Source organism: Natator depressus, chromosome 13, assembly GCF_965152275.1.
Source record: "Natator depressus isolate rNatDep1 chromosome 13, rNatDep2.hap1, whole genome shotgun sequence".
NCBI classification, from domain to species: domain Eukaryota; kingdom Metazoa; phylum Chordata; order Testudines; family Cheloniidae; genus Natator; species Natator depressus.
Window position 1 is genome coordinate 20,451,136 of NC_134246.1, and position 27,316 is coordinate 20,478,451.

At 44.4% G+C, this 27,316-nt stretch overlaps 1 protein-coding gene across 1 annotated transcript; it reads right to left on the minus strand.

The window, feature by feature from the left end:
* Positions 1-3,465: 3,465 nt before the first annotated feature.
* Positions 3,466-27,130, minus strand: SDC4 (syndecan 4). The gene is made up of 5 exons (XM_074969660.1): positions 26,986-27,130; positions 8,413-8,557; positions 7,331-7,374; positions 6,840-7,029; positions 3,466-6,373 (listed from the first exon to the last, which is right to left on the minus strand). The coding sequence occupies exons 1-5, from the start codon at positions 27,064-27,066 to the stop codon at positions 6,222-6,224; spliced, it is 612 nt and encodes a 203-aa protein (XP_074825761.1). The 5' UTR covers positions 27,067-27,130; the 3' UTR covers positions 3,466-6,221.
* Between the last annotated feature and the right edge of the window lie 186 nt (positions 27,131-27,316).

Sequence of the window (27,316 nt, forward strand, 5' to 3'; positions counted from 1 at the left end):
GGTTCTCTTTGGGCCCAGGGCTAACTCAACTGCTCCTCTCTTGCTTGAGATCTCTGTTCCCAGGCAGCAGGGTCCTGGTAAATCTTCTGCCTGGAGCTGAAATCCTCTCTGCTGTGATCAGCAGCACATCCCTAGAGTCTCTGCCAGGTTTTCTTTTGACCCGTAGGGGCTTTTTGTTTTCACTTGAACTTTGTTACAAAAAGTCTCCTAGCTACCCTTTGGGTCTGGTCAAGCAATCTGTCTCCTCCCTCTGTGGAATGTCCCTGCAGCTCCCTGAGGGAGCCGCTCCCTCCCAGGGCCAGAGCTCACTCCCTTAAGGTAGAATGGCAGCCAGTTTCATCTGTCTCCAAGGGATGGTACTGGCTTCCCAACCCAACCTTTTCAGATTTCATCCCAATAATACTGGCTTTTGAAAACCTGCTCAGCCCGAGAGAAGGGACTGGCAGAGTGCAGTGACTGTACTGCAGCTCATTCACTCATGGAAGCAGAAATTGGGATCAAAAAGAACAGTTCTGCTGCGGGTCTCTCATAACTCTGCCAATATCTATCCACCTAGTGCTGTCTACACAGGGACTTAGGTCTGGTTAGCTACGCTGCTGAGGAATGTGGATTTTTCACATCGATGAAGTTAAACTGACCTAATTTTCTAGCATAGATCAGGCCTCAAGTAGGGGCAGGTGTGCGTGTGTCCCACCTCCCGTTAGCTTACACAGAGCCGAGCCAACCCCACATGGTCAAAAATCATGAGTGACACCCAACTCCCCCCCCCATCATGATTAGCATAAAAATGAGATTTTAAACAAATTTTTGGTGCCCCCCCCCCTTTTTTTTTGGCCTTGAAGTGGCCCATGGGCATAGCCAGTCCTGCTGCATGCAATGCAGGCCCTGCATACACCAACACCATACCACTGGGAGTTAGGTGCCTACATTTTATTTATTTATTTTTAAGTGGGCCTTACCCTCTCAGTTTCCCCTGCTTTAGCAGTCAGGCACAATTCACTAGCAGTGTTGCAAGGATGAAAATAGCTACAATACATGTTAATGGAAGCTCAAAAAGTACTAAGACAGTCAAAATAGAATATTGATTTACCTGAAGTTACATTGGCACAACTGGTGCGTAGACAACCCCTTAGATGCCAAAATAGAAACATTTTTGAAAAATGGGACACCCCCCCCCCCCCCATGAGATATACAGTCATTTCACTTGTGTATATTTAGGGTCATCTGGGGAAGCACACTAACAGATTTTTCTTTTTGATTAAAAGAAGTTACCTTTCGCTCAGAATACAAGAGAGCTCATTAAGAGGATAAAAATAGTTATGCTGATTCCAATTGGTGGGGCAGATGGGCATGCCTCTGAACTTTGTCCTTGCAGCTTTGTTTTTATGACAGGTTTCAGAGTAACAACCGTGTTAGTCTGTATTCGCAAAAAGAAAAGGAGTACTTATGGCACCTTAGAGACTAACCAATTTATTTGAGCATAAGCTGTCGTGAGCTACAGCTCACTTCATCGGATGCATACTGTGGAAAGTGTAGAAGAAGACCTTTTTATACACACAAAGCATGAAAAAATACCTCCCCCCACCCCCACTCTCCTGCTGGTAATAGCTTATCTAAAGTGATCACTCGCCTTACAATGTGTATGATAATCAAGTTGGGCCATTTCCAGCACAAATCCAGGTTTTGTGCTGGAAATCATACACATTGTAAGGAGAGTGATCACTTTAGATAAGCTATTACCAGCAGGAGAGTGGGGTGGGGGGAGGTATTTTTTCATGCTTTGTGTGTACAAAAAGATCTTCTTCTACACTTTCCACAGTATGCATCCGATGAAGTGAGCTGTAGCTCACGAAAGCTTATGCTCAAATAAATTGGTTAGTCTCTAAGGTGCCACAAGTACTCCTTTTCTTTGTTTTTATGTAAGTCAGAGCTGCCCGAAGCCATGTGACTTGGCCGGACTAGAATCTGGGAGGGTTTGGGGTTAGTAGTAGCTGAGTGAAGTGGGACTTTAAGATTTATTTTTAAGTGCACCGTATTTATACCACCTCATGTGCCAGCAGGTGAAATGACAAACTTACATCTCATAGGTCAGAGCTGTAGTATAATCAGCCTTTTTTCTAAAGTCTGTTATGCACAGAGTCCCTGTGCTGTAAACTCGGGAGGGCAGTGAATGCTGGAACTGAACAGTTGAGTCCGAAGAGGAGTTCTGCTACTCTGCTCAACAAGATGTTGCAAATTCAACCCAGTGGCTCAGAAAGCCCTTTCCCCAGAAACTGGGGAAACCGAGCAGAGCTCAGGTTCCTGATGTGGGCGAAAGCCACCAAGCTCCCTTAAATAAGAATGCAAATGTTTGTTGTTTTCCAGTTTCATCTGTGGGAATATTGTGGTAGAAACTTTGGAAAGCTCAGGCAATTTCCTCAGCTCAGAAGAGGAAGTCTGGACAGAAGAGCTTACTCAGAAAAGTAAATCCACCCACCCCTCATGACTGTAGCAAGAGGCAAATGAACACTGAGAACCTAGGAATAAATCAGCCTCAGTTCCCTCTGCAAACAGCAAGTCCCAGAGGAGTAAAGGTCAGACATGATTCAGAGAAGTTGGCTGATATATTGGCCTTATAGAAGAAGCAAATTGCTCAAGAGCCCAGTAGACAGGACATGAAACATTAGCAAACAATGAGGAATGAAGTAAACATTTCTGCTACAACCATGTAGGAGTCTGAATGTTTGAGCCCCATCCCATTTCCCTAGACATCTGCTAATTCTGCCCACTAAGCACCTGGGGCAGGTGTTCTGCTTCTAACACCAGCTACAAGGGAATAAGACTCTCACATGGGCTCTAATCCAGAGAAATACAGCACCTCGTAGAAGGCTCAGCCCTTTTCATAGCGAGCAGTCTTGCTGTACCCCCTGTGCCAGGCAGTTTTGCAGCTTTCCCTTACCATATGGTCATGGAGTAGCTGTGTTTAAGCAGCCTCACACTATTAGAAAGCAGGCAATGAAGTTCTGAGAGGCTGACTAGGTGCACTGGATCCTGAAGGCAACAGTAGCTCTGAGGTTCTGGTGTATACCTGGAGTTGCACCAGTTTAATTTCTATGTGTAGACAAGCACTTAGTGTGAATCTAAAGTGAACTCATTTGGATTAAGCTAATTTAGACTAAAGTGCTCATTCTGGAATAAGAGCATCCACACATGGAGTTATTCCAGAATAGCTGCTCCTGATTAACTCCTCATGTAGACATGCTCTAAAAAGTGTGGTTTTAAACCTATTCAGTTAGCATGTCAGTAGACTTGCATGCATTAAACCCACATAAACAGTTTTAAACCAGTGTGCATCTTCACACAACACTTTGCATGGATTTAAACTAGCTTACTCACAAATTTGAATCAGGTAAGGCCTAAGTGCCATGCGTCATTTATGTAAAAAACCCCCAAAAGAACGTTTTTAGAAAGTACCAGTTTATTTGATAAAGTACCAGTGGGGGAAAACCCAAACAAAAAAACAAACAAACAAAAAAAGCACAATTACATGAGAGAATCTCTTCCAAACATCAAAAGAAAGACAATTCATGTTTCACAGGTGGCACGGTCTGTAGACAACAGTTGCAAATGGGTTATTTCCATAACAGCAGAATTAAAAAAATAAGTTTCCACATATTAATTCATTCCAGAGCTAGGCCCTGGGACGGGCTGGTCTTTGAATTGAAAGGTACCCATTTAAAAAAAAAAAAAAAGAGGGGGGGGGGAGAGACAGGACTCCTGCTAGAGACTTCATTGCAGGGGTTCTTAAGCTACAGGATCAAGCCTTAGCATGGAGTCCACAGAGAGGAGACCCCTTGCCCACAGCTATAGAACACAGAAGAGATCCTCTTCCTTACACCAGTCTAGAATCAGGTGTAACTGCACTGATTTCAGTTAAGTTATAACAGGTGCATAACTACAAATGGAAAGAGAATCAGGTCTAAAGTCTATGAAAAGATTCTCCAGGGCCTTCAGAACCAGTATGATTTTTATGAGCTACACTGTATGCAGTTGCCCCCACTCTCCACACACAAAAAGCCACCCCACAGTCAGCTATTCTGTAATCTTCATTGTATCTGGAAAGGTAGAGACTCAGATCTAGCAAGTAAGACTGATGCAACAGGACCAAGATAAGTGGGTGTTTTATATACCAATTCTGGAACTAGCCAAAGACTGCCAGAAAACCCTGTAGGACAGGAATGCATCTTCTATTCACTCTATTAATGTTTTGTGGAACTGGACCAACTCTGACAGAGGTAGGATCTGCTTAAATGATGCATTAAAACCCCTTAAAAAAAAGTTAACAGCAAGTGGCTTGAGGAAGTCAGTGTTCCCATACAGCCACTCTTTGCAAGAGACATGATCATACAATATTCTAAATACTGAAAGCCATCCTTCTGAAGGCAAAAGGGACTAAAGGAGACTAGTTCAAAATCTCTTAAATAGCTTAGCCTATAAACTGAACAACAATTTTGCAAGAGAAAAGGTAAAGGTTACTTCCTTTGAACAGTGAGCTTCCAACTTTTGTTTGCAGCTCTACTGCAAATTAGAAGTGTCATTTTGAAATAAGGGGAAGGGATCTCAGCTCCACCTCCTGAATACGAAGGAGCAAGGCTGGCATTTTCAACACAGCAACTGTTTCTAATTCATGGAAGTTAATCTGATGGCCGCTGCATTCAGGGGGCACACAGAGCGTTAGTGACCTGGCTAGTTCAGCAACCATTAGCCTGACCCCCAGCTGTGATGAACAAAACAAGGAAAATATTACTGCATTCAACATAAACAAGACATTGCACAAAGAGCAGCATATAAACAGACCAATACGCCCTTCCCTTACACACAGTAAGGCTGCACAAGCCCCAAAACCTCTAGCCTTTTTATTCTTAACATTTGTACACTTTGCTGGAAAATATATATATATATATAAAATATATAGCTCTATAGGACTGATTACAATATATTACAGGATAAAAATTCCCATCTTTCCCTATAATATACTTTAATCATGTTTTAAGAATCCAATTTTGCATACAGAGTAATTCTAGCAGAAGTTATTGCCTTCAGTTTATAATTAAAAATTCACAGAATAAAGCTTAAATAGTTTTCACAATCATAAGAGATTCATTATATTAGTGTTTTATATATAAAAATGAAAAAATAACCAAAAAACCAAAACATGAGAAGGAACCATAAATAATCCTATAAAAATCAAATCAAAAAATTATGGAAAATCCCCATAAATATATCAATTGCATACAGTAGCTGCTATATAGAATGGGAAACCTGAAACATACTGTAGCCAATCCTGCTTCAGTTCAGAATATGAATTGTATAAAACACAATATATACATCTAGAGAAATGCCCAGCCAAAGGAAACAAAGGATTTAAAAATTAAAAAAAAAAAAAAAAAAAATGTCTTAGGAATTTTTTAAAAAGTATCTTTTTTTTTTATTTCAGTACTAGTTCTACAAACATAACACATTAGGCTATTTTTCCTACTTAAAAAATTATAAAATCCTACATTAAAAGGTAATTCTCCAACTTGTAAGAGGCTAGGTGCAGGGAAAGGTTAGTCTCAGAGTCAAGCAAGCCAAGAGGCTTTCCTGATTTTGCAGATTGTGACCCTACCAAGGGCCAAAAAGGAATAGGAAACTTCTCCCTAAGAGCCATTTAGGCCACATAGTTATTTCTCCCATGGGCCCTTTAGGGCATATGGGCATCCTGAGCCAAGGGCACAGCTACTCCCTGATAAGGCAATGGTACGCTGTAGTGTAAAAGATTCATAGATAATTCTCTGTAAAATGCTTTATATGATTGGCCTGCTGCAGGACAGGCACAATACTACAGGGGAAATAGAATAAAAAACCTTCTACAAAACAAGGCAAATTGGAGAGTTGCACACCAGATGCAAACACACATGTATACACCCTCCCCTAAACCAAAAATAAGGAATTTGACAGTCATTTGCATTCCCCCTCCCCCAAATATAGCCATGACAATGTTCCACTCCCAGATGCTTTACATTTGTTGTGCCCTTGTTAGTTTAGCAGGATGGAAGGGTCGCACAGAAAGATTTTTTTTTTTTTTTTTAATCGCTTTGAAATTAGATCCAAGAGAGCATTTGTTGGGAGCATCTTAGCTTAGGTCCAAATGCTTTAACAATCAGTTTTTGTCCCTAGAGGGGCACAAGGTGCTGGTGGCTTTAAGCGTAAAATTCATTTGTAGGCGCTTTCTTGTAGATTGGTTTTTTGCCAAGATCATAACTGCCCTCATCCTTTTTCTTCATGCGATAGACCAACAGGAGGATCAGGAAGACAGCAAACAGCAGCCCAACTGCCCCACCTGCAATAAGAGCTGGAAGAGAATATGGAATGAATATAGCATTTAGGAGGAAACGGCTACCCTCACCAGTCATAAACCTATGAAATCTATCCCAGAGTTCCAGCATTTCAGGGCTTTCTACTGGCAGCTTCCATGTTGCTGAAAGTGACATTTTCAGTCCAAACAGCATCTAGAGACCAGAACTCACTTTCCACGCAGTTTATCCATAATTAAAAAAAACAGAGTTTAATAAAAAAGTTTCTTTTGATTAACACAGGAAAGAAGCTTCCCTAATACTCTGTGCCTCCCAGCTTACCTGAACAAAGCCAGTTGGCTCAGTTTCAAGTGACCTGTGGGTTGTGTGTTTTTGGTCACCATTCTTGCCCTCTAAAATATGGGAACAATCATACGACCCCATTTTTGGCATCCCCATTTCCCCTTCCTCCCACATTTACAGTGTGGCTGATGAGTCACTAGACTTTGGGGACAGTGAAGTTACCTGCAAGGACTTCTGTTCTTTCAAAGAGGCTGCCATTGGCTGTGCTGGCCATGGAAATCTTGTTGGACGGATCCATTTTCTCAGCAGGCAAGACTTTACGTGGAGTTATTTCATTGTCTACCACCAGGTTTTCATCCACATCCTTTGTCCCCTTATCGGTATCTTCAGGGATATAGTTGTCACTCGAGAACTGAATAAAGCAGAGACAAACCACACCCTGTCATCAGCAGCTACAAAACACTTCAAAACAGGAGAGACAGGACAGACACCATTTAATGGCAGGACAGTTGAAGTCATTCAAGAGTTTGGTGCATCGTGAGCACCTTATTCTGGTGGACTGGATATGGAAGCCAGCTTGGGGGGTGGGGGGAAGGGGAGGAGTGGGTTAAGGCAACAAGAGCCTTCACAGGCAGGCAGGCCGGCCGGCCAGATACCACACAGAGAAGGGCTGTTGGGCTAGGTTTTTCTGAGAGTGCTCAAACACCACCTACCATAGGACTCTCTTCAGTGGTTGAAGCAATGTCATCTTCAGCATCTAGATAACATGCAAACATACAATACAGAATTAGTTTCCCTTTGCTTTCAGAGTGTTTTCCCAAAGCCCAGGCACACTCTATAGCAGCACTAGCTGCTACTGTCTAACTAGGGCTCTGCTTTGATTAAAGTGCCCTCTTATCTGTAAGTACTTTCACCAGTTAAATATAGTTTTGATTACACAAAGCCACATGATGCAAGCTCCAGATTACCTCATTCAGAGAAGAAATCTTCAGCTCCATCAAGTGGCTCTTGCTGCAGGGTACCAGGATTTGCTCAGAAAGCTAATATGCTCTTGTGTGCTATGCTGGCTTCAGGAGGGCACTCTTTTGAACACCCATCCCTAGAGGATAATTTGCTACGGTACTAACCACCAGATCTGCCTGAACATGCCACGTACTAATTTCAGAGCTTGTTCTTTACCTTTTGAGAACACAATGTGAACATAAAAAGGGAACAAGGAGCTGTTTAAACTAGTTTATGCTGGGAGTTTTGAAAGCCAAAAAGAGTTCTCTGAAAACACTGAATTAACTAGCTTTCACCACTACACTGGTTTTAGGGACAAAGCTGGAAGATTCAGAAATGTTGGGGCTGGAGGAAGATGAGATTTAACAAAACTAGTTAAACTTTACAGCCCCATGGTATTAGGGTGTGTGGGGGGGAACGATTTGAGTAATGCATTGTCTACCCATTGAAGATAGCATGTAATCTCATTACAGGGGTGACCTACTTGGATGCCCCTATAGAGAGGGAAGACAGAATGAGTCCCACATCATGGCATGGTGCCCTATTGCTGTTCCTATCAGTGTACAGCATCCAAGCAAGCCTCCACATAGGAGATATTTGATTAGGCTGCTCAACTGATTCTTCTGAATGACTTGCTGAGCTTAGCTTTACAGACTGTGTAGCCCATTGCAAGTCCCATTAAAGAGCCTGTGAGACTCAGGGGACTATGTAGCTTTTCCAGGTCACAGCTACGAAGATGTAATAGTCAGAGGAAGACTCCAATTTAAAGGCTATTTCTTTCTTGCCTACATACCATCATCTCCAGAACCAGAAAACCAGTCACTCTCCTTGCTCAAGTCAGGCCTGGGGTCACTGATATCTTCATCATCTGGCAAGGCTCCAGAAGAGAAATAGTCCTCTCCATACCTCTCTGGGTCCATGGTCTCAGTTTCTCTCACCTGAGAAGGGAAAACCAGCATTAGACATTAGGCAGCGGAGCCAGTACAGTAATATTTCACCATCTAACTGGTGAAGTTCAATTCAGCCCAGCTACAAGCACCATCTTTACCTTCTTGAAAACAGCTGAAGTCCCCTAGTATTTGAGAGCAGGAACCAAGATCAGCCTGAGTGGGGATTTCCAGAAGGACTGTGGGTTCAGAAGGTTCCCATGAAGTGACTAGGGTCTGAATTTACTGAAAATAGCTTTCTGGGCAAGAGCTCATGGCAGAACTCCTTGAGGTAGAAGGGAGGAATAAAGTTCAGTGTGATAGGCAAGAGAGTAGTAGTGGGACTTATGCCTAAAGAATCTTTTCCAAGCCTGTGTCAAGAGCTAGATTGAGGTTTCAATGCTACAGTGAGAACCCAAACCCAGTATGTTTAATAGCATCATTATTTCATTTACAATTCAGATACTTTATCATACAAAAGGTTAAAACTGAGATTTGTTTGCTCCTCTCTCCCCCCCCCCCCCCATCTGTATATTCTGGGGAACAATACAAGGAGATCAAAAGCATTATAAACACTAACTCATTTGTATCAAGTGTCCCCTCAACAACACACACAATTCAAAAAGCAGATACCTCAGCAGTTCCCTTCTCAAAATAAAACCAGGATACTGGGATCTGACAAACAGTCAGACATGTGTATTAGCGTGGCAGCAGTAGCCCAGATAAGCCAGTCTGCAGGGGCATACAAAGGAGCCAAGCCAAAGAACTGGATGTTAAACTGCCTGACAATGGTTTAAATCAGACCCCATTTTTGCTTGTGCCTCTGAAGAGTAGGGGGTGAAGGCAGAAGATTTAGACCAAGATTATATAAGTTCCCATAACTATTCTGTATAACTCTAGTGACCCTTTAGGGCCAGTCCAGGCGAGGATTCCATAACTCTGAGATCATGGACCGTCCACACTTCCAAACTGGCAGAATCCAGTGTTTGCTGTGGAATTCCAGCAGCAATTCACAATTCCACAGCCATTAAGTCATTTGCTTGTTAAGGAATTTAACCCTTTCCTTACAGTTGGAAGTACAATGCAAACTGAACGGACAGCTGCTGCTGCCGCCACCACCACCAGTTTCACTAGCCTTGTTTTGCTAACGATTCCCATTGCTATCACCAGTTCTGCTCCACTAGCAATAGAAATGCTGGGAGCACTAGTGTGGCTGGTGGTGCCTAGCCACCTGTTACAAGCATGGAGATGCAGGGTTAACTGGAGAGGGGGGAAGTGGAGACTTGGGGGGTGAGGAGGGGAACACAAAATATTGGTTCTCCACCAAAGCAGCTCACCCTCCCTTCCCCAAGATGGAATGCCACCTTATCTGGTAACTACTGGAACCATTTAATCGGTGTTAAGTGCTCCCAGTGCTTCAAGGGGGTGGGGGGTGTTCAGAAAGCAGCCTGTCTGCTGCCTTGCCCCAGGCATGGTCCCACTGCAATAGAAGACCTGTGGCACTGCCACAGCTAGCCCTGCTCAACTTGTGGAGCACACGCTGCAGAGCTAAAAACTGCAGTACAAGTATATCCATAAAAACTTTATTACAGTGCCAGATACAAGTGGTCTTTTCCCCTCACACCAACAATCCACTTCCACATCCGTAGATATTGCAGTTGCCCCAGCCACCAGGCTCTGCAATCAGGCTATGAGAAGCTTCTCCTCATCCTGAATTCGAGGGGCTAGAACAGTGACGCAATAGCTTTTCCGGCAGCTCTGGTTCATTCTACCCCTTCAGAGTCAAAAGGGACCAGAAAACACTAACTGAGCATCCTGAAAAACCAAGAAGAGCCTGATTCTGCCAGACTCCTCACCTCCCATTATGCCCCAACTAAGACAGCTAGAAATACAGCCTGGAACAAATATTCCCAGCATCACTGGTCATTTATAGGACAACTTTTATACATTTATAGCGCCAACCTTAATTAGAAAAGAGGCATCTGAAGCTAGCCAAGACACCAGGGCTCCCTAAAATGGTACTGCAGCATAGGCCACAGCTGGAATGAGGAGGCTGCTGCTCCCATCCCAGACTGCGGATGTTTTATTAAGATACAGAAAGGGTTTGATTTCCATTTGCTACCAGGCCACTATTCAGCAAGTCAGGGTGTGTCCCCCAGACAGTAGCTTTCATGTAGTGCAATGGCAACAGGTTGAGGAGGTTTTCCCTTGAAGAGCAGACAAATATTGACAGGTGTCAGTACTACATTACATCTTTGTGCCAGCTCACCCAGACTGTACACTCATGACTGGTGAATCACAACCATCAGGCAGACACAAAGCAAATGCCTAACAAGGGAGGCTCAACAGAGAAAACTAGGCTGGATCAGTGAGTCTGAAGGGACTGAGTAACCTGCCTTATTCGATCAAACCAAGGATGAGTAAGAATGGTAGACATTTGCTATTATTGGATACTTTGGAATACACCAGGTTCAGATATCACAGGGGGCTTATTCATCAAAATACACACTGTCTGCGTGTATGAGTAAGGGAGGTCCAATACTAACGAAGTTACTGACTCACAGCAGTAGATACGATTATATGGAGTTTTCCATGCCGTTGCTCATTTGGCCCTGGGCCCAGGAGAAAGAAAGTGGGAAGTTCACTCTCCATCTACAGTAACTTTCTGGAAAACATCCAGACAGCTACTGGGGGAGGTGAGCAGCAGCAGAGGGACCTACACTCCTACACACTTACTCTCAGAAGATTAACTGTGTATCCTTAGGGGCTGGGAGTTGAGACTATTTGAGGTACTGCGGTGCTGTTGGGCATTTCACTTCCTTCCTGTATGGGTAAATGTGGTGACATTCATTCCATGTTTCTCCCTACACAAACTCAAAACACACCCACGTAACAAGCAGGCACCTCCCTGGAGCTAGATGTAAATCCCACCTTGCAGGGCATTCTGAATGGGAAGAGTTAACAGTGAAGCATCTGTGCTCTGTGCCGGGTGGATCTGGAACAGTGACATTCCTCACATACACACCCGCAAAGGGCACACAGGAGCAGTTCAGAGACTCCAATGGGGTTTGTGGGCTCAGGGAGAGCCTTAGTGCCATGTTACAGTTTCTTTTAATATTGTCTACTAGGGACATTGCATTTCTAAAGCAGGAGGAAAGTCTCCCCGCTTCCCCATATATATTCTACAGGCTTCCCTAGGAGGCAGTTTCCGGGTATGCAGACTCCCTCCCAAATGGAGATTTGCAGTCCATGGGGTGCAGAGTCAATAACACAGTGGTTTTCAACCTGTGGCCCATGTGACATCCTCAGGGCCATATAGGTAGTATTGGATGCAGCACACAACACGTTGGTAAATAGGTTGAGAACCACTTCCCCTTTTCAAAAATATCTGGCACTTGCCGAATGTCCTCCACAGCCGCATTCAGCCTAACACTTTTGGCAGTCACCAGCTGGAGGCTGGCATTGGATCGAAACTGCTTGTGGCCAGTTGTTCTGCCACCTGCTATTATTGTGCTGGAACTGCCTCAGGGCTGAGTCCAGCCACTCTTATGATGGGAGAAAGACTAAATGACTGTGCAGCCTCACCTACTTCTGGCAGCTGAAGTCAAGCCTTCCTGCTAATATGCTTTAGCAAATAGAATCCTTTGACTACAGAAGGATGTCGCTTCTGCTAAAGTCCAGCTCCAGGATTTCTTCTGGACGTTAAGCAGCTTTTACCCACAGTGACGTGAATGCCAAGTAAGATTAACAAACATCATGGGGGGAGGGGAATAGAAGGGAGGAGAAAGAGGGCAGGAGCTTTCCCTGCTTAGCAGGAGCAAAAAGAGAGGCTTACTTCTTAGCTGCCAGCCAGAGTGTGTGCAGGTATGCATACTCTGCCTTTACCGTCACATGCTGCTTCAGTAGGATCCACGCAGGGGAAGTGAATGTTTAGGCACTACAGGGATTAGCACACTAGACATGCCAAGATGCAGAGGTAGCAGCCTCCTGTGTATGGATCATTCATGTAGAAGAAGCCTATGGCTCCAGGCAGAGGAGCTGGCAGGGCTACGATACCTGATCCCCTCTCCGGCTGAGGAGTCTGATTTCAGAGTGGCTTTGGCTCTATTTCAGAAACCCAGATCAGCACTAGCCGCTTCTCACAGTGAAGTCTGCTCACACTGCAGCACACAACATTCCTATCTAACATGTGACTTTCCACAGCCACTGACTAGTTCTGAGAAGGAAAAACGGTAAACTCTAACCAAGCCTGCCTCCTCCAGCCCACACACCACTGCCATAGCTTATGTGCCCTTTCACAGCAGCCGAAAACAAGTAACATTCTCTAGGGCAAGGGCATGAAATGCACATGATCAACTTTTAGTGCTGGCCATTGTCTCTGATCAAACACACCAATGTTTGAATTCACTCCACGCTTCTTTGAAGCCTGGTAGAAAGTGAGTTGGACAGGGGTTGCACATGCCGAGTCCCAGGCATCTGAAGTGCAGGGAGCTCTTTACAGGGTTTCCAACAAGCCAGATAATGGAGCCCTATAATTTGCTTCAGAGTCTCTGCTTCCCAGCACTGTGTACACAAGCCCAGGAGTAAACAGGAGTGAGGTGAAAGTCAAAAGAACATGGACAAAAGAACATGGACCTGAGCCAAATTTGAGAGGGCGGGAAGTGACAAGAGAGGCAAATCAGCACTTAGTTAACTATTTGCACCCTGCAAAGACAGAGGTATGGGGAGTTGGTCTGATAGCTCCTTTGCAGATAATGTTTACTGATAGTAAAAATTCTATTCTTAATTTCAACACCTAGGAGATCAAGAACTGATTTTCATCAGAGAGACTCAACAGAATGTGTGTCTCACCTGCACGTCCATTCATATGACCACTGGAAAGTGACTCAAACCCAGAAAAGTCCTGCTGCAAATTTCCCCCTCCGCACAGTGAATTTGAGAACGGTCACACAGGATCAGACTAGGGATCCATCTAGTCCAGTATCCTGTCTGACAGAGGAAGATGTGAGACGTTCCATACTGGAACAGTCATGGACTAGCCTGCCCAAATGGGAAGTTTCTTCCAAACCTTGTCAGCAGTTGATTTGTGCTCTGAAGTAGTCATCCTGCTCAGTACAGTCAGTTGTTCACAATATAGATATCTAATTCTTTTGAATTCTACTTTGATCTTTGTGTCTCTCTTCTAGCAAGAAGTTCCACATGGTAATTGTGCATTGAGTGAAAATATTTCCTAGTTTTGAATTTGCCACCTTTCAGTTTCATTGACTGTCCTTTTGTTCTTGTGTTATGAGACATGGGGGAAGTTAGAAATTCCTGATCTACCTTCTCTATATACCATTCTATATGGAGAACCATCTTGTCCCCCCACTAAACTCAGTAGTCCTGATCTTTTCAGTCTCTTAATGCGGCAGTGTTCCTCTAGTCATTTCCATTGCTATCCCTGAACACACACTGGTGTTCTGAGGTTTGAACACTGTACTCCAAGTGAGGGTATACCATTGATTTAAAATAATGGTATTGAATCTTTTCAGTATTCTTCTCCAGCCAATTCCTTGCTTCGTGTAGTTCTGCTGCACACTGAGCAGAAATTTTCCATTGATCTGTCCACAGCAAGGCCTAGGGCTTTTAAGCTGTAACCACTCAAGGAAAAACTACTCACCCATAACTTAGTTGTAGGGAGGATTGTTGGATCCCCAGTTACCCAGACAGGCTGGAATGGTTTCGAGAATATGCTAAAGCTCGTCCAGCCAGTGAGTAATTGGGACTTCCTCCAAGATGCAGCTCATAGCCTAGAGACCTTCAGCATGTGCACTTGTGGATTTAGGGAGTAGCACAGAGTCATTGTGGGCTATTGTATTAGTGGAGTATTCATGAAAGAGACAAGAGCCGTTACAACATAGCCAACCTAAAACTCAATCATTTAGTATGCATCCGATGAAGTGAGCTGTAGCTCACGAAAGCTTATGCTCAAATAAATTGGTTAGTCTCTAAGGTGCCACAAGCCCTTCTGTTCTTTTTGCAAATACAGACTAACAGGGCTGTTACTCTGAAACCTATAATTTAGTGTGTTTGTTGTTGGTGTCACTTCAGAGGCTTCAACTGGGCACTTGGAAAGGAGTGGCATGTGTTTATCTTGACACCAGAGCATACTCCCATCCTCCCCAGGCATACACATAATGTCACATGCAGCAGAAGTCATATTACTAAAATGCACATCTAGATTTCAAGTTAAAGAATTCTTAGAATGGGGCTTACACAATACTGAAGTCAGCCCTAGAGTCTGTACTCTAAGAATCTGTGTTTAAAAGAAGCATGCCTATACGAAAGCCATCACAACTGACACTAATTAGCCCTCCTGCTGGATGTCTCAGCAGAGAGGCCAAGGACCAACTACTAGACCATGGAAAGTGAACTGTGTCAGCACCAGATGTAACCCCTCCAGGGCAGGGACGTGAGGCATACTGGTAGAGTACGTACATGTTGCTTCACTGCTTATGCTTGTGATGTGACTGACTGAAAGCTCCATGGCTGTCCTGACATTAGCACTGAATTCACTTAAATACTTCATTTCTGCCCCTTTGCCCTTAGTTCCAGGCCACCAAAGAGTTGTCATTCTTGCATCAGGCGATCCCAGAAACTAAGCCATTGTTGAAGTAATCTTGGCCAAAATGGATTTGTCCTACCATGGTACATGGCTGGGATCCAGCTTGTCAAACTAAGTGTAAACCACTGGAAATCTGATGCTATAACGGAAGCGCTGAGGCCAGCAAGCTGCAGACCATGTGCTAGGAGAGCTGTGAAAATAAGGTAGGCAAAAGAGCAAAAACTGTGATCTTAGAAACAAAGGAGCTAAGCCTGAGACAGGAGGGAATTTCCACCCACTGCCCTTTGTTCTATCTGATTTATTTACATGAGACTCCTGTCTATTCCTAGCTGTTGGAAGGGATTTTAAATAAATCTGTTCTTAAAAAAACAACAACAACGAGGAGTCCTTGTGGCACCTTAGAGACTAACAAATTTATTTGGGCATAAGCTTTGTTAGTCTCTAAGGTGCCACAAGGACTCCTCATTGTTTTTGCTGATACAGACTAACATGGCTACCACTCAAACTTTGTCGTAGACAGTTACTTTAACACGCACTCAAGAAGAGTCTTCCAGAGAACTCAGTGATCTTCAGATACCGAGCCTCAGACCATTTTAGCATATTTTACAATATCCACCAGACAGCTCTCTACTATAGATGCTTTGGAGTCACATCAGACTCAAAACACCTCCAAAACAAGAGCCACTTGTTCCCTTCCGGCTTCTCTAACACGGATCCACTGTAGCGCCATGGGGTATGCCACCATCCATCTGCCCCTTTAAAGCAGAGACAATATCCTCCTCTCCCATGAAGAGCTCTATTAGAAGGAAATTACTGCTTCAGAAGCAAGAGTTTCCAGAGACTTCTGTCTTATGTGACTGCTTACTACTGTGGAAAAAAGTTGGATAGTACCAAGCCAGTCACATACGACTGAACTCTACCTGTGAGGGGTCCTGCATGCTGAGGTAGTAGTTATCCCCATGTTAACAAGCATTTCTGTATGTGGTGAGCACAAAGGCCTGGTCTACACCTAAAATGTAGATTGACATAGTTATGTCGTTCAGGGGTGTGAAAAATGATGGAAAATGGTGGAAAAACCACTTCTATCACTGTAGAAAGGATCTGCAGTACAGCATTGCTGCTGTGCCACTGTAGCGCCCAGAGAGTAGACAAGCCCAAATCTCACCAGCAGAAAATGGGTTGCTTCTTTTCCTAACTCCAAAACTCCTCCTCTTTAGATGCATAAACTCCTTAGCACAGACACTGAAGAAATCTCTTCTATGCCTGGGAGCAGAGCAAATAACCTTATTTCAATCCAGGTCACACCTTATATCAGCATTCCTCTGCATAACAAGTACTGTAACAAATCCACATTAGCTGGCTCACTGTGCCCTCTGATCATCTTTGGTGACTGCTTGCTAGTCAGCTTGCTCCAAATTATTGACAGGATAGATGGCCCCTTCTGGCTTTAGTGCCAAGGAAGAGATTTTAATCAAGGCTTCCCTGCATGTGCATGCACTTAAATAGGCTGGAGCCTACTGAGCCAATTGTGCTAGGAGCTTTCAGAGACAAAGTGCTACTGTGCATTTCCTCCAATATACTTTAAAGTATCAAGTGATTGGTCATATTGACGAGCAGCAACAGCTCTCACTAGGCAAAACTACCTTTACACCCAAACTATCACATAACTACTTGGCTAGGGTGTCCTCAGGTCAACATAAATTGCCAAAATAAACCCAAAACTTTAGGTTAGATCCTGAAGCCTGTGCTGAGTAGGAAGTGGCAAGAGAGAACAGCAGGCCAGGATTTCTGCAGACAGTCACCGTCCAGTTGTCTGGGTGGCAGTGAGACTGGAGCAAGAAGAACAAGTCTGTCAGCAAGCATATTCTAGTTGTCTGAGACTGGGAGAGTCACTTTCAAATTACAGTGCAGTCCTTCTGCATTTCCACCTCGGGTTCCCTACCCAGAACCTTAGCAGGTAGATAGCGGTAAGAGTAGAATCACTTGTCATTCCTCCTATACATTCCTATTGTGATGTTTTAAATACTGTGGCAATGAGGGGCTTCCACCTACCCCCGCCATCAGACAACCCTGCAGTGAAAGGATAATCTCATAGCAATAGATTATAATGTACTAAGCAGAGAAGTCAATTTGCCATCACCAGTTCAGCAAGAGGGCTTTACTGTAGCCAGAACCCAAGGAGAGTGAGTTCCAATATGTAATCCAGAGCAAGCTCTAGGTAACATTGTATTCCAAGTTTCATGCTCTCTGGAATCAGTTAGCTTTTGACCCATGTGCATTTGCCTAACAGAGCCCACACTTAAGACTAGGTGTGTGTGTCACTTAAAAACAAAAAAACAAAAACAAACAAACAAAAAAAAACCCTGAAGAAGATGCAAAGAGGAAGAGAAAGAATTGACTGGGAGGAATTTCTTGTTTAAATAATCCGATAATTAGCAAACAGAGCCATAAAAGAGGTTGTACAGTTCCCATGACAGACGGTCACATGCAGGGATCTATTTACAGCAAGTGGACTCATTAACTAGCATCATAACCTTTTCTGATGAACCAGCTATAGGTGTTTGGAATCTTAAGTATCTATTGGTTACAAAGTCTAATTTCAGCATCTTCACCACAGGGATCTACTCATGTTTTAAAGAGCAATTCAGTTAAGCAGCTCAAGGCAGGATAAATAAAGCCAGCCACTGACAGCCACAGTGTCCAAATTCAGAGTACGGGTGGGAAGAGTCCATTATGCCTGTTCTCCCAGGGAGGTGAAGGCACAATGGGTTCTCAACAGGAGATGATCCTCTTATCATGGGATTTTCATTCAAACATCAAAGTTGGTATACAAAAGACCAGAGGCAAAGAATGCAATGTAATTTACCTGTTTTCCAAAATTTAGTCTTCTCCTTCCCTCACCCAAGGGAGGCATATGGAGATCCTTCCTAGAGCATAACTCAATCCTCCAAGTTATTTTGCAGAATTGCTATGGTGTTTTTTTTGTTGTGGTGGTTTTGGGGTTTTGTTTTGTTTTTTTTAACTTTTTACATGTGTATTACATTACTAGCTTGTGTGTCTTGCACCTTTAAATTCCTTTGCAACAGTAAAAAGAAAAAAGAAAAGGAGTACTTGTGGCACCTTAGAGACTAACCAGTTTATTTGAGCATGAGCTTTCGTGAGCTACAGCTCACTTCATCGGATGCATAGCTATATCGGTGCTATGCATCCGATGAAGTGAGCTGTAGCTCACGAAAGCTCATGCTCAAATAAACTGGTTAGTCTCTAAGGTGCCACAAGTACTCCTTTTCTTTTTTCTTTTTACGAATACAGACTAACACGGCTGTTACTCTGAAACCTTTGTAACAGTGTTAGCAAGATCAGACTTCAAAGAGAATAAGGCACACAGCCGTTTTGGTGCCTTTCCTAGCTGGCCCAATACAGAGCTAAAATGGCCTGACAAGCAACTAATCTAGGCTTGCTTGTACAGTTGAGATCCTGATACTGCATCTTGAAAATGTTTCAATTCCCCACAATCTATGCAAGTTTAATCATATCAAGAGACTAGAGATTTAGGTTTGATTTACACTTAGCTATGTTAGTTTAGGAAGGTTTTGCTGGCATAGATGTGATTTAAAAAATAAATGTGTAGTTAAACCAGAAAAGCCTTTAAGCGTAGCTCAGAAAGGCTCCACTAAGGTCTTGTCCATGCCCAGGAAGCTAATGCCCACGTCTTAACTATTTCCAGATACTCACACCTTCCCAGAATCATGCAAGTCATGCAATCATGCTACTAAAGTTAAACATGCTTACAGCACCCCAGCATTCTAGGGCTTGGTTTTTCTCCCCCTCCTCCGACAAAGGAATATTTCAGCTTCTCTCACACACACACACACACACACACACACACACCCTCCTTAACCCCCCATCATCTGGGTGCCAGGGTGTCTTTCTAAATGCATGCTAATAATCTAGAAGACCATAACATTCTGTTATTCACCCCTTCTTTGGCTTCTGAAATCCATAGACCCCCAGCACTATCAAGGCATTTAGTTACCAGCATGCAATGACAAGGCCCATTAACAGTAGTAATGTTTATATGACAGTGTTTCTGATGCTTGACCTTTGTTTAGTTAGAATTAGTGCCAAGACAGAGTGTATAAACAGCCTCCTGTATAAGAGGCTTCAGAGCATGAGAGAGAATATTCTAGATCCAGTGTGCATTTCTATTTGCAATAAATATTTCTTTTCTTGGAAAAAAATCCTCTCATAAATTAATTAGTAAATGAAGTCTCCTCCACCTACCACCACAAATAGAAACAGTCTTTTTAAATGGGCTCAGAAATAAAATTGGAATCCTTACCACCTTAAGAAAAGGTACCTGCTCTAACAAGACTGGGGACTCTAATGACAGTGCCAGGAGGGCTTGCTGTACTGACCAAATTCCTAATTCCATAAGGTCAGACAGGGAGAAGAAATCCCATTTAGGAGTTGCAGTTTAGCCTTACCAAATTTGAACAATGGTCCATCATGCGAGATATGGTTTGAGCATTGGCCTGCTAAACCCAGGGTTGTGAGTTCAATCCTTGTGGGGGCCATTTAGGGATCGGGGCAAAAATTGGGGATTGATCCTGCTTTGAGCAGGGGGTTGGACGAGATGACCTCCTGAGGTTCCTTCCAACCCTGATATTCTATGATTCCTCCCACCACACTATATCAGGTCACTGGTCCAATAATTCAGTCTCTGGTCATCAGAAGTAGCTAGACCCTGATGTTCTAGACTGAAAAAAAGAACTCATAATACATCTGTCCAGCTGTGATCGCCTTAGATACAAGGGGTCTTCACTGTGCCAAAAAGAAAAAAAAAAAAAGTGGGATGGGGGGGTGTTTAATTAAAGAATTGCTACCTCTCTAGAAAATTGCAGAACTGCAACATCAAGGAAAGTTTGAGTCACTGATTCTCAGAAGAGAAACAAAACTATTACACAAGTGCTGACACGAGGTTTACAGAACCACAGCAAACTTCTATCTTAGAAAAAGTAATTTTCAGACTCCAGCAAGCTTCTGTTTTAGAAGTGTGACTTCCACAAGTCCAAATCAGAATGTAATCTCTATATTACTATTAGTAAGAAGTTCTTGGAGAAGTTCTGAGCAGAGGCAGCTATGGCTTTAATGATTCACAAAAAGAAAAGGAGTACTTGTGGCACCTTAGAGACTAACAAATTTATTTGAGCATAAGCTTTTGTGAGCTACAGCTCACTTCATCCGATGAAGTGAGCTGTAGCTCACGAAAGCTTATGCTCAAATAAATTGGTTAGTCTCTAAGGTGCCACAAGTACTCCTTTTCTTTTTGTGAATACAGACTAACACGGCTGCTACTCTGAAACCTTTAATGATTCAGCAACTCATCTGTATGACGAAAAGGCACTGGATTCTAAATGTGTAACTTAAGCTATGTATCTAACAAGAAGTGAAAATTCTCACCCACTCGGTCCTAACTGGAAATGGGAGTCTGAAGTATTTAATCCAATAAAAAGCCAAGGCAGCTGCATTCAAGTAGAATCTTTTATGGCCCAGCAATGCAATAACTTACCACATCTTGTGTTAAATATTTAGCACACTGCCCCCATCCCATTCACTAACAATGAACTCAGCCCTGCCTCACCACAACAGCTCTATTCTAGTGCAAATCATTTCACGCCTTAATCTAAAGGGCCTGCATTCCACCAGGTTTCAGCAAGCAGCCATTCGCTCACTGATAGAAACAGTTTAGAGGTTAGATGTACTCACAGCTGGCCTACACAATTTTTGACTGCTTTAACTATATTGTAGTTAGGGAAGTGTACAACCCTCTATTGTTTGACACAGTTATAGCAGTAGAAGGGTGAGGACAGAAATAAGGTGTACCGTATAGTTTATTTCTGTCAGCACCTGTACACTGGTATAACTGTTTCAACCTAGGGGATTCTACTTCCCTAACTACAATCCATTGCTAAACCAACATGGTTAAAGTGGTACCCAAAAGGAATAAAAATCTTTTTCAGATCAGCCAGGAAAGCAAGCTTCCTGTAGGGACAGGATAAAGCTAACATGAAGTCACATACATCTCTGCACTGCTGTGGTGAAGATATTTTCCAGTTTGGGGGAGTCCATTATATGCAGGGTTATGCACCAGAGAATTGCCCAGCAGTCAGTTACAACACAAAAATGTAATTCTACTCATCTAGGTGTGAAAACAGGGGCTACCTTGACAATAGGGGTCACTTATTTTACAGACACTATACCACACTATTCCCAGAGATGCAGTTCCAGCCCAAATCACACCAGGCATTTAGTGAGCACCATGTATAGAGCAAAACAAAGATTCTCCCATTTGAGGACAAACCCTTTTTTTTTTTTTGAAAGCAATAGAGAGAATCAAACCAAGTAAGGATTCAGAGTCAGCCAAGTGGATTCTAGCAGCAAGCAAGATTTCAGTAGCGTATTTAGCAGCAACAAGAGTTTGAAGTGTGGTAAAAACAGGCTGTGGGAATTCTGCAGAAGTTTGCACTGTGATGGCAGACAGACTCTCCTCCCCATTGTTAGGCTAGAAGTCAAGTTAATAGAGCTCAGCCTTACAGTTGAGAAATAGGGCAAAACAAGACACTATGCAGGAACAGCAGGATAAGAGAGCAGAGTCATATCCTGAAATGGATTCAAGTCATGCACATTGGAAGGGCCTTGTCCTCTCTCCCCACCCAAAAACCAGAAAGAAGAGTCCATGGTATCCTAGCCATGAACAACAGTTTTCACAGCTGCTGGACTGGAGGTGGATTTCAGCAGACAAATAGTCCGCACATCTTTGCCAAGCCATTGCCAGCCACCTCAAGGGCCTGGTGCACTAGCAGTAATGTGGCAGAGGTAGAACGAGGTAGAGCATTAGGATAACATGTTTAACTCCTTGTCTTCTTATACATCGTGGGTTTGGGAGTCTCTAATATTAGAATTGTCTGGAAAAAGTGAAGAGTTCAGCCCTGGGCTGCCTCCACCTGTTCAGAATGCAAGAGTTCTCTTGACCTCTTCTCAAATAGGGGACTCAGAAAGGTGACTTATGCAAGGGATTTGTTCCCCAGCTTCCACTGTGGAGACTACTTCATGAGAGAAGTTCCTCTCAGGGACTCATCTTGCCAATCCTTAGTTTCCAAAGGATTTCATTCTCTGGGACACAAGGAAGGGCTCTGGGGATTCCTGCTTAAAAGCTACCTATGAAGATCTTGTTCTTAGTATTCAGAGTACTGAACTGAGGGGACTATACAGATATCACTCCCACCCTATTGGGTGTAACCAATTTGCATATTAGAAACATTTCTGTGAAGTGCTAAAAACTAAAAGAAACTAAACCTTTTTTCACTTGTAGACCGCCTAACAAATTTCAAATGGAGGTGCAGACCTCTTTGGAAATTCAACCTGTGGTCCAAGGACCCCTACCATAGAAGTCTTAGACTAAAAACTGACTGAACAGAATTCAGCTGTAAATGCTGCACATGCTCTGCATGGCATTTGCTGCACTGTGAAAAGGGCACTAAACTGTGGGCATCTATGGTAACGACAACACTTCTGATGGACCACAGGTTGAAAGTCACTAATCTATTCCCTCCAATACAGCTGCTAGTTTGAGAAGATGCATTAAAAAGCATTTGATTTAGTGACAAGAGCCATCATCTCCTCTTTTTCCTTCAAAACTTCTGTTCCAGGTACATTAGTCTTTGTAATACAGTCTGCTGCTCTATGTTGGACAGGTATTGCTCTGGCCAAGTTAAAAATCACACCCTGGCTGAACACATCCACCCACTCCATGAGCCTCCCCAAGTCAGAAGGTGAAGCAGATGGAAAATAAAGTTATACATACAGATAGCAATATCTTGATTTGATTGGGAGGGACAGATGAGAAACTGGGCAAAGAGCAGAAAGAACAGGCCTCGGGGAATGATGGTAGCAGGACAAGCCAAACCGGTTTAAACATTAATAATGCAGCACTACTTTCCAAATACCATCATGAACAACAAAACATCAGCTCAGCCAGTCAGATGCCCAGTGAGTTCTAGGAAGTGTTGACACTTTTTTGAAGCGTTAATAATAAAACAGACAGGTGTTGCAGCAGAAAAGCAGGGCCTACCTACCTGCTTCACTCAGACCCCTTCTTTCCCCTCACATCTCCCATTTAAAAGAGCTTGATTAGAGATACTCTGGATGTCATAAGTTCAGGACTAGTATATGAAATGATGCTACGATCTGGCATGCCAACCTCTAAAAGGCAGAAGCACAGCACCTCAAAGATTGATTCTACATACCTAAAACCAATGGAGCTCATAGGAACGGTCTCACATTTAAATATTACATCATGTTAACATGATCCAGTCTGTTACCTAACTAACAGAGCATAGAAATTATGCCATGGAGCTTTCAGGAATATTTTCAGTCCTTTTACATGTGGTAAGGCTGCCTCAGTCAGAGAAAACCTGGCCGCAGTGAGAGCCACATGGGGCATCACAAGCCACTTGAAAGAAGTAGAGCTTGCTCCAAAGAATTTCTGGCTCTTGCATTGTACAGGCTCTGTCGGAACATCACCATACAGGATCACGTAGCCCCCAAGGCCCTGCCCTTACACAAACACAAAATAGACTCCATGTCCAGTGGAGTTCCAACAATATGTCTGCACACTCTCCATATCTTGGGTGTACAAAAATTACAAGCCACATGCTGTGTAATCCAGCATGTTGTACCAACACTACAAAAAGGGACCCACTCCTCCCACACTAACCTAGATGCTGCATCACCAGAGACCACTCCTCAGTGGGGGTCAGGCCCATTACCAGCACTTCTACTAAAGTAAACTTGGTGGCGTAAATCAATTCAATATTGCAACACTAGAATACAGCCACACTAATTAAGCATAGGGCAATAAGTTGTATTGAGTGTACTGTAAACTCAGCAGGAGGGGTTATAGATGCAGCTACGCAGAAATGTTGTCTTTGGAGGCATCTGAACTCTTTAGGACACAGCCTACCAAACCCACAACCCATTATATTCCCCAAGCACACTAGGTTGCAATGTTAATTTCATACCAGATGTGGTCAGAGAGCATCCAAAAGCTGTACTGACCCAAGACGTCTTTGCCCAGACACTTTATGCATTTTGGCCTGAGAGCTTTCTTGCTAAACCACTAGCATCTTGGATTGGAACTTCAGGGCAGAAACTGAACAAAAAGTAATAAGTGGTGACCTACCTACAGAGCCTCAGGCTGCAAGTGAAACAATGTGGACGATTAAACCTAGTTTGGGGATACTCTAATCTCTTGCAATTGCCCCAGTCCCAATGCAATCCCTACTAACCAGTACCAAAGCAGGAGTCAGAGCTGGATGCCTTCTGATTTGAGCATAGACACTTGTTAAAATAAAAGTTAAAAGCCAGAAACCCCTCTGAGTTACATACATGCCTGGTGTTTGTACAGGGTCCAGGATCATTTTGAAAGGTAGAGAGGGTCTAATGCCCATAAAAATGAGAGGTACCAGTAGAACTTCATTTAGAGATGCTTGTAAAACTTTGGGATTACATTTTACAGCACTCACTGTATCTGAGCACCATACAAGTTTAAAAAATCCCTCAGCATCATCATATTTTGAATTCCTTTCCATCCTCCTCAGACTTTTGATCTCCATACACCTTTGCTCCCCAATCCTAATCTATATCCTTGTTATGCAAATTCTACTCCCCCTCTTTCTTAAACTCTACAATTGCACCTCAAGCCTAACCTGCAGCATCCCTGTTAGCCCACTCCTGAGCCTCTTTGAGAACTACTGGGGTACAGACAAGCAAGAAGAGCAGGGCCCATCCAAGGGCACAGTAGTCACAGAGGCAGAATCAGAAGGGGAGAGCAAAGGCGTAAAGGAGCACAAAAGAGAGCATATATTGTGGTAGATTAATTGTAGAGTGAGAGGAAGGCTGTAAGGCATGGGTATGGCAAATGCTGATAAAATAGAACCTGCAGGGCAAGCGGGTGGGTAGGTTGGTAGGCAAGAAAGTCGGGCCAACATCAGAAGAGGTATCACCTGATGGGAGGAGAAAAGAGGAAGATTTGTGAATAATCAGAAGGAGGTGGCACAGAGAAGGGAGAGGAAAGGAGTCTCTGACCCAGAAGAGGAAAAGAATGTGATAGGGATTGAGAAGAGAACAAGGAACTTGGTGTAGAGACAGGCAAGCGGTGAGCAAGATAGGAGTTTAGCCGGGGTGGGGTGGGGGGGAAGAGTCAGTTAGACAGGAAAATGATATTTGGAAGCATAGCAGTGCACAGGCAGGCAGTAGATCCATTTGAATGGCAAGCCAAGTAAGCGTTAGTCAGTTAAAAGATAGAAATCCATCATCAATACATAAATAATGGTGAGTAGTTCAGTATCCATCAAGCCACACAGTCCTATCACCAGCATATTTTCAGACGGAAACCAGCTACTCTTCTCCCTCATCCCACTCCATTCAATACACAAGCTGTCAAAACTAGAGATAGTTTAAAACCACAAGACAGGGACAGCCTTAGATAGCTCTGCCCCTTTCACCTACCCAAAGTTTATGGAAGTTGGAAAAATCGTGGCCATATTTACTTCAAAGCCTGCTACCAAGTAGCATATTCCCTCCCTGGATAATAGATATAAATTGCTTCAGGAGCAGGCACAAAATCATCTGGAAAAAAAGGCCGTTCTGTTCTCCCTCAGAAAAACCTGCTTCCCTCCTGATGGGAAAAGCCAGGTTTCTGCCACTAGCACATATAAGATTAAGTCAGGTAAGGACAAAGTCACACAGAATATTTGGGGGAGCTAAACCTGGAGTCCTGGCTCCACAGCTAAAACATTCAGAAAGATGGGGGGGACGGTGACAGTAGAGAGAGGAATCGGGTGACCAGATGTCCCGATTTTATAGGGACAGTTCCGATTTTGGGTCTCTCTTATACAGGCTCCTATTACCCCCCACCAGATTTTTCCCACTTGCTGTCTGGTCATCCTGGGAAGGAATGGGATGTTTGAGCTCTGGTACAAGTCTGCATAACACGTCTCTTCTCCTCCAAGGCTGGTTATAATCCATTACTCCCCCTGAGGAGGAGTTAGATCGAGTTCGAGATCATGAGGCGAGGATGAATTGGAGCAATGCCGCTCTTACCCCAGCTGGAGTATGGGTGCGGGAGGCCTCTGGTGAGGGAAACTCAGCCGCTTACCTGGGTTTCCCCTCAGCAGCCCAGTATTCTCAGCCCGGGGAAATCGGGGGTTGGAACACGGTAAAGGAAAACCGCAGCTGCGGGGCGTGCCGTAGGAGGGGGATTTCAACAGGTCCCTGTGACAGGAGGCGATTGCCGCAGAGCCGGGCTTTGGGGCAGCCTTACTCATGCCCCAGCTATGAGGGCTGGGCACTATCTGCGCCATGTGCTGATGCTGGAGCCCGGGGGCGGCCGCAGGAGCAGGCACGAAGCAACGTCCTGCCAAGGGCTGTCGCTGTCCACCCCCGGGACGGGGCGGCCCTTTGCCCTACAGGCCCACCCGTCAGCAAGGGACGGAGACAGGCAGAGACTCCGAGGAGAGCTGTCCCGCTTGCGGCCGGCCTGAGTGCGGCCGCTCCCCAGCCCTTCCCTGGCGCCGGGCACCACCTGGGACACGGCGAGTCTCAGGAGGCCGAGCCGGCCCCGGCGCCCTGCAAAGAGCGGAGTCCGGACCCGGACCCGAGCCGCCCCCTGCCCTCAAGCGGGCCCGAGCGCTGCCCCCCTCGCTCGGGGCCCGCGACGCCCCCCGGCGGACGCACGGAGCCCGGACACCCCGCGGCGCTGGCGGGCACTCACCGACTCGGCAGCGCTGGCGGCCACCAGGAGAAGCAGAGCGGCACAGAGCGCCCCAGGGTGCCTCGCTGACAGGAGCTGCATGGTGCTCGGGTGTGATAGTGGCGGTAGGATGATCAAGCGGCTAGCACAAGCCCCCCGGCCGCGCATTTTATAAGCGGCCCGGCCCCGCCTCAGCTGGCCCGGCCCCGGGGAGGCGGAGCCGCAGGCCCAAAGCGGGAGGGGAATGCCCGGAGCCGCTGGGAGTCCGGAACGTGCCGCTCTCCTAGTCCTGTCAGCAAGGCAGGGGCATTCCTGGGCTATGGGTAAAGCGGCAGCCCCCTCTCACCACCAT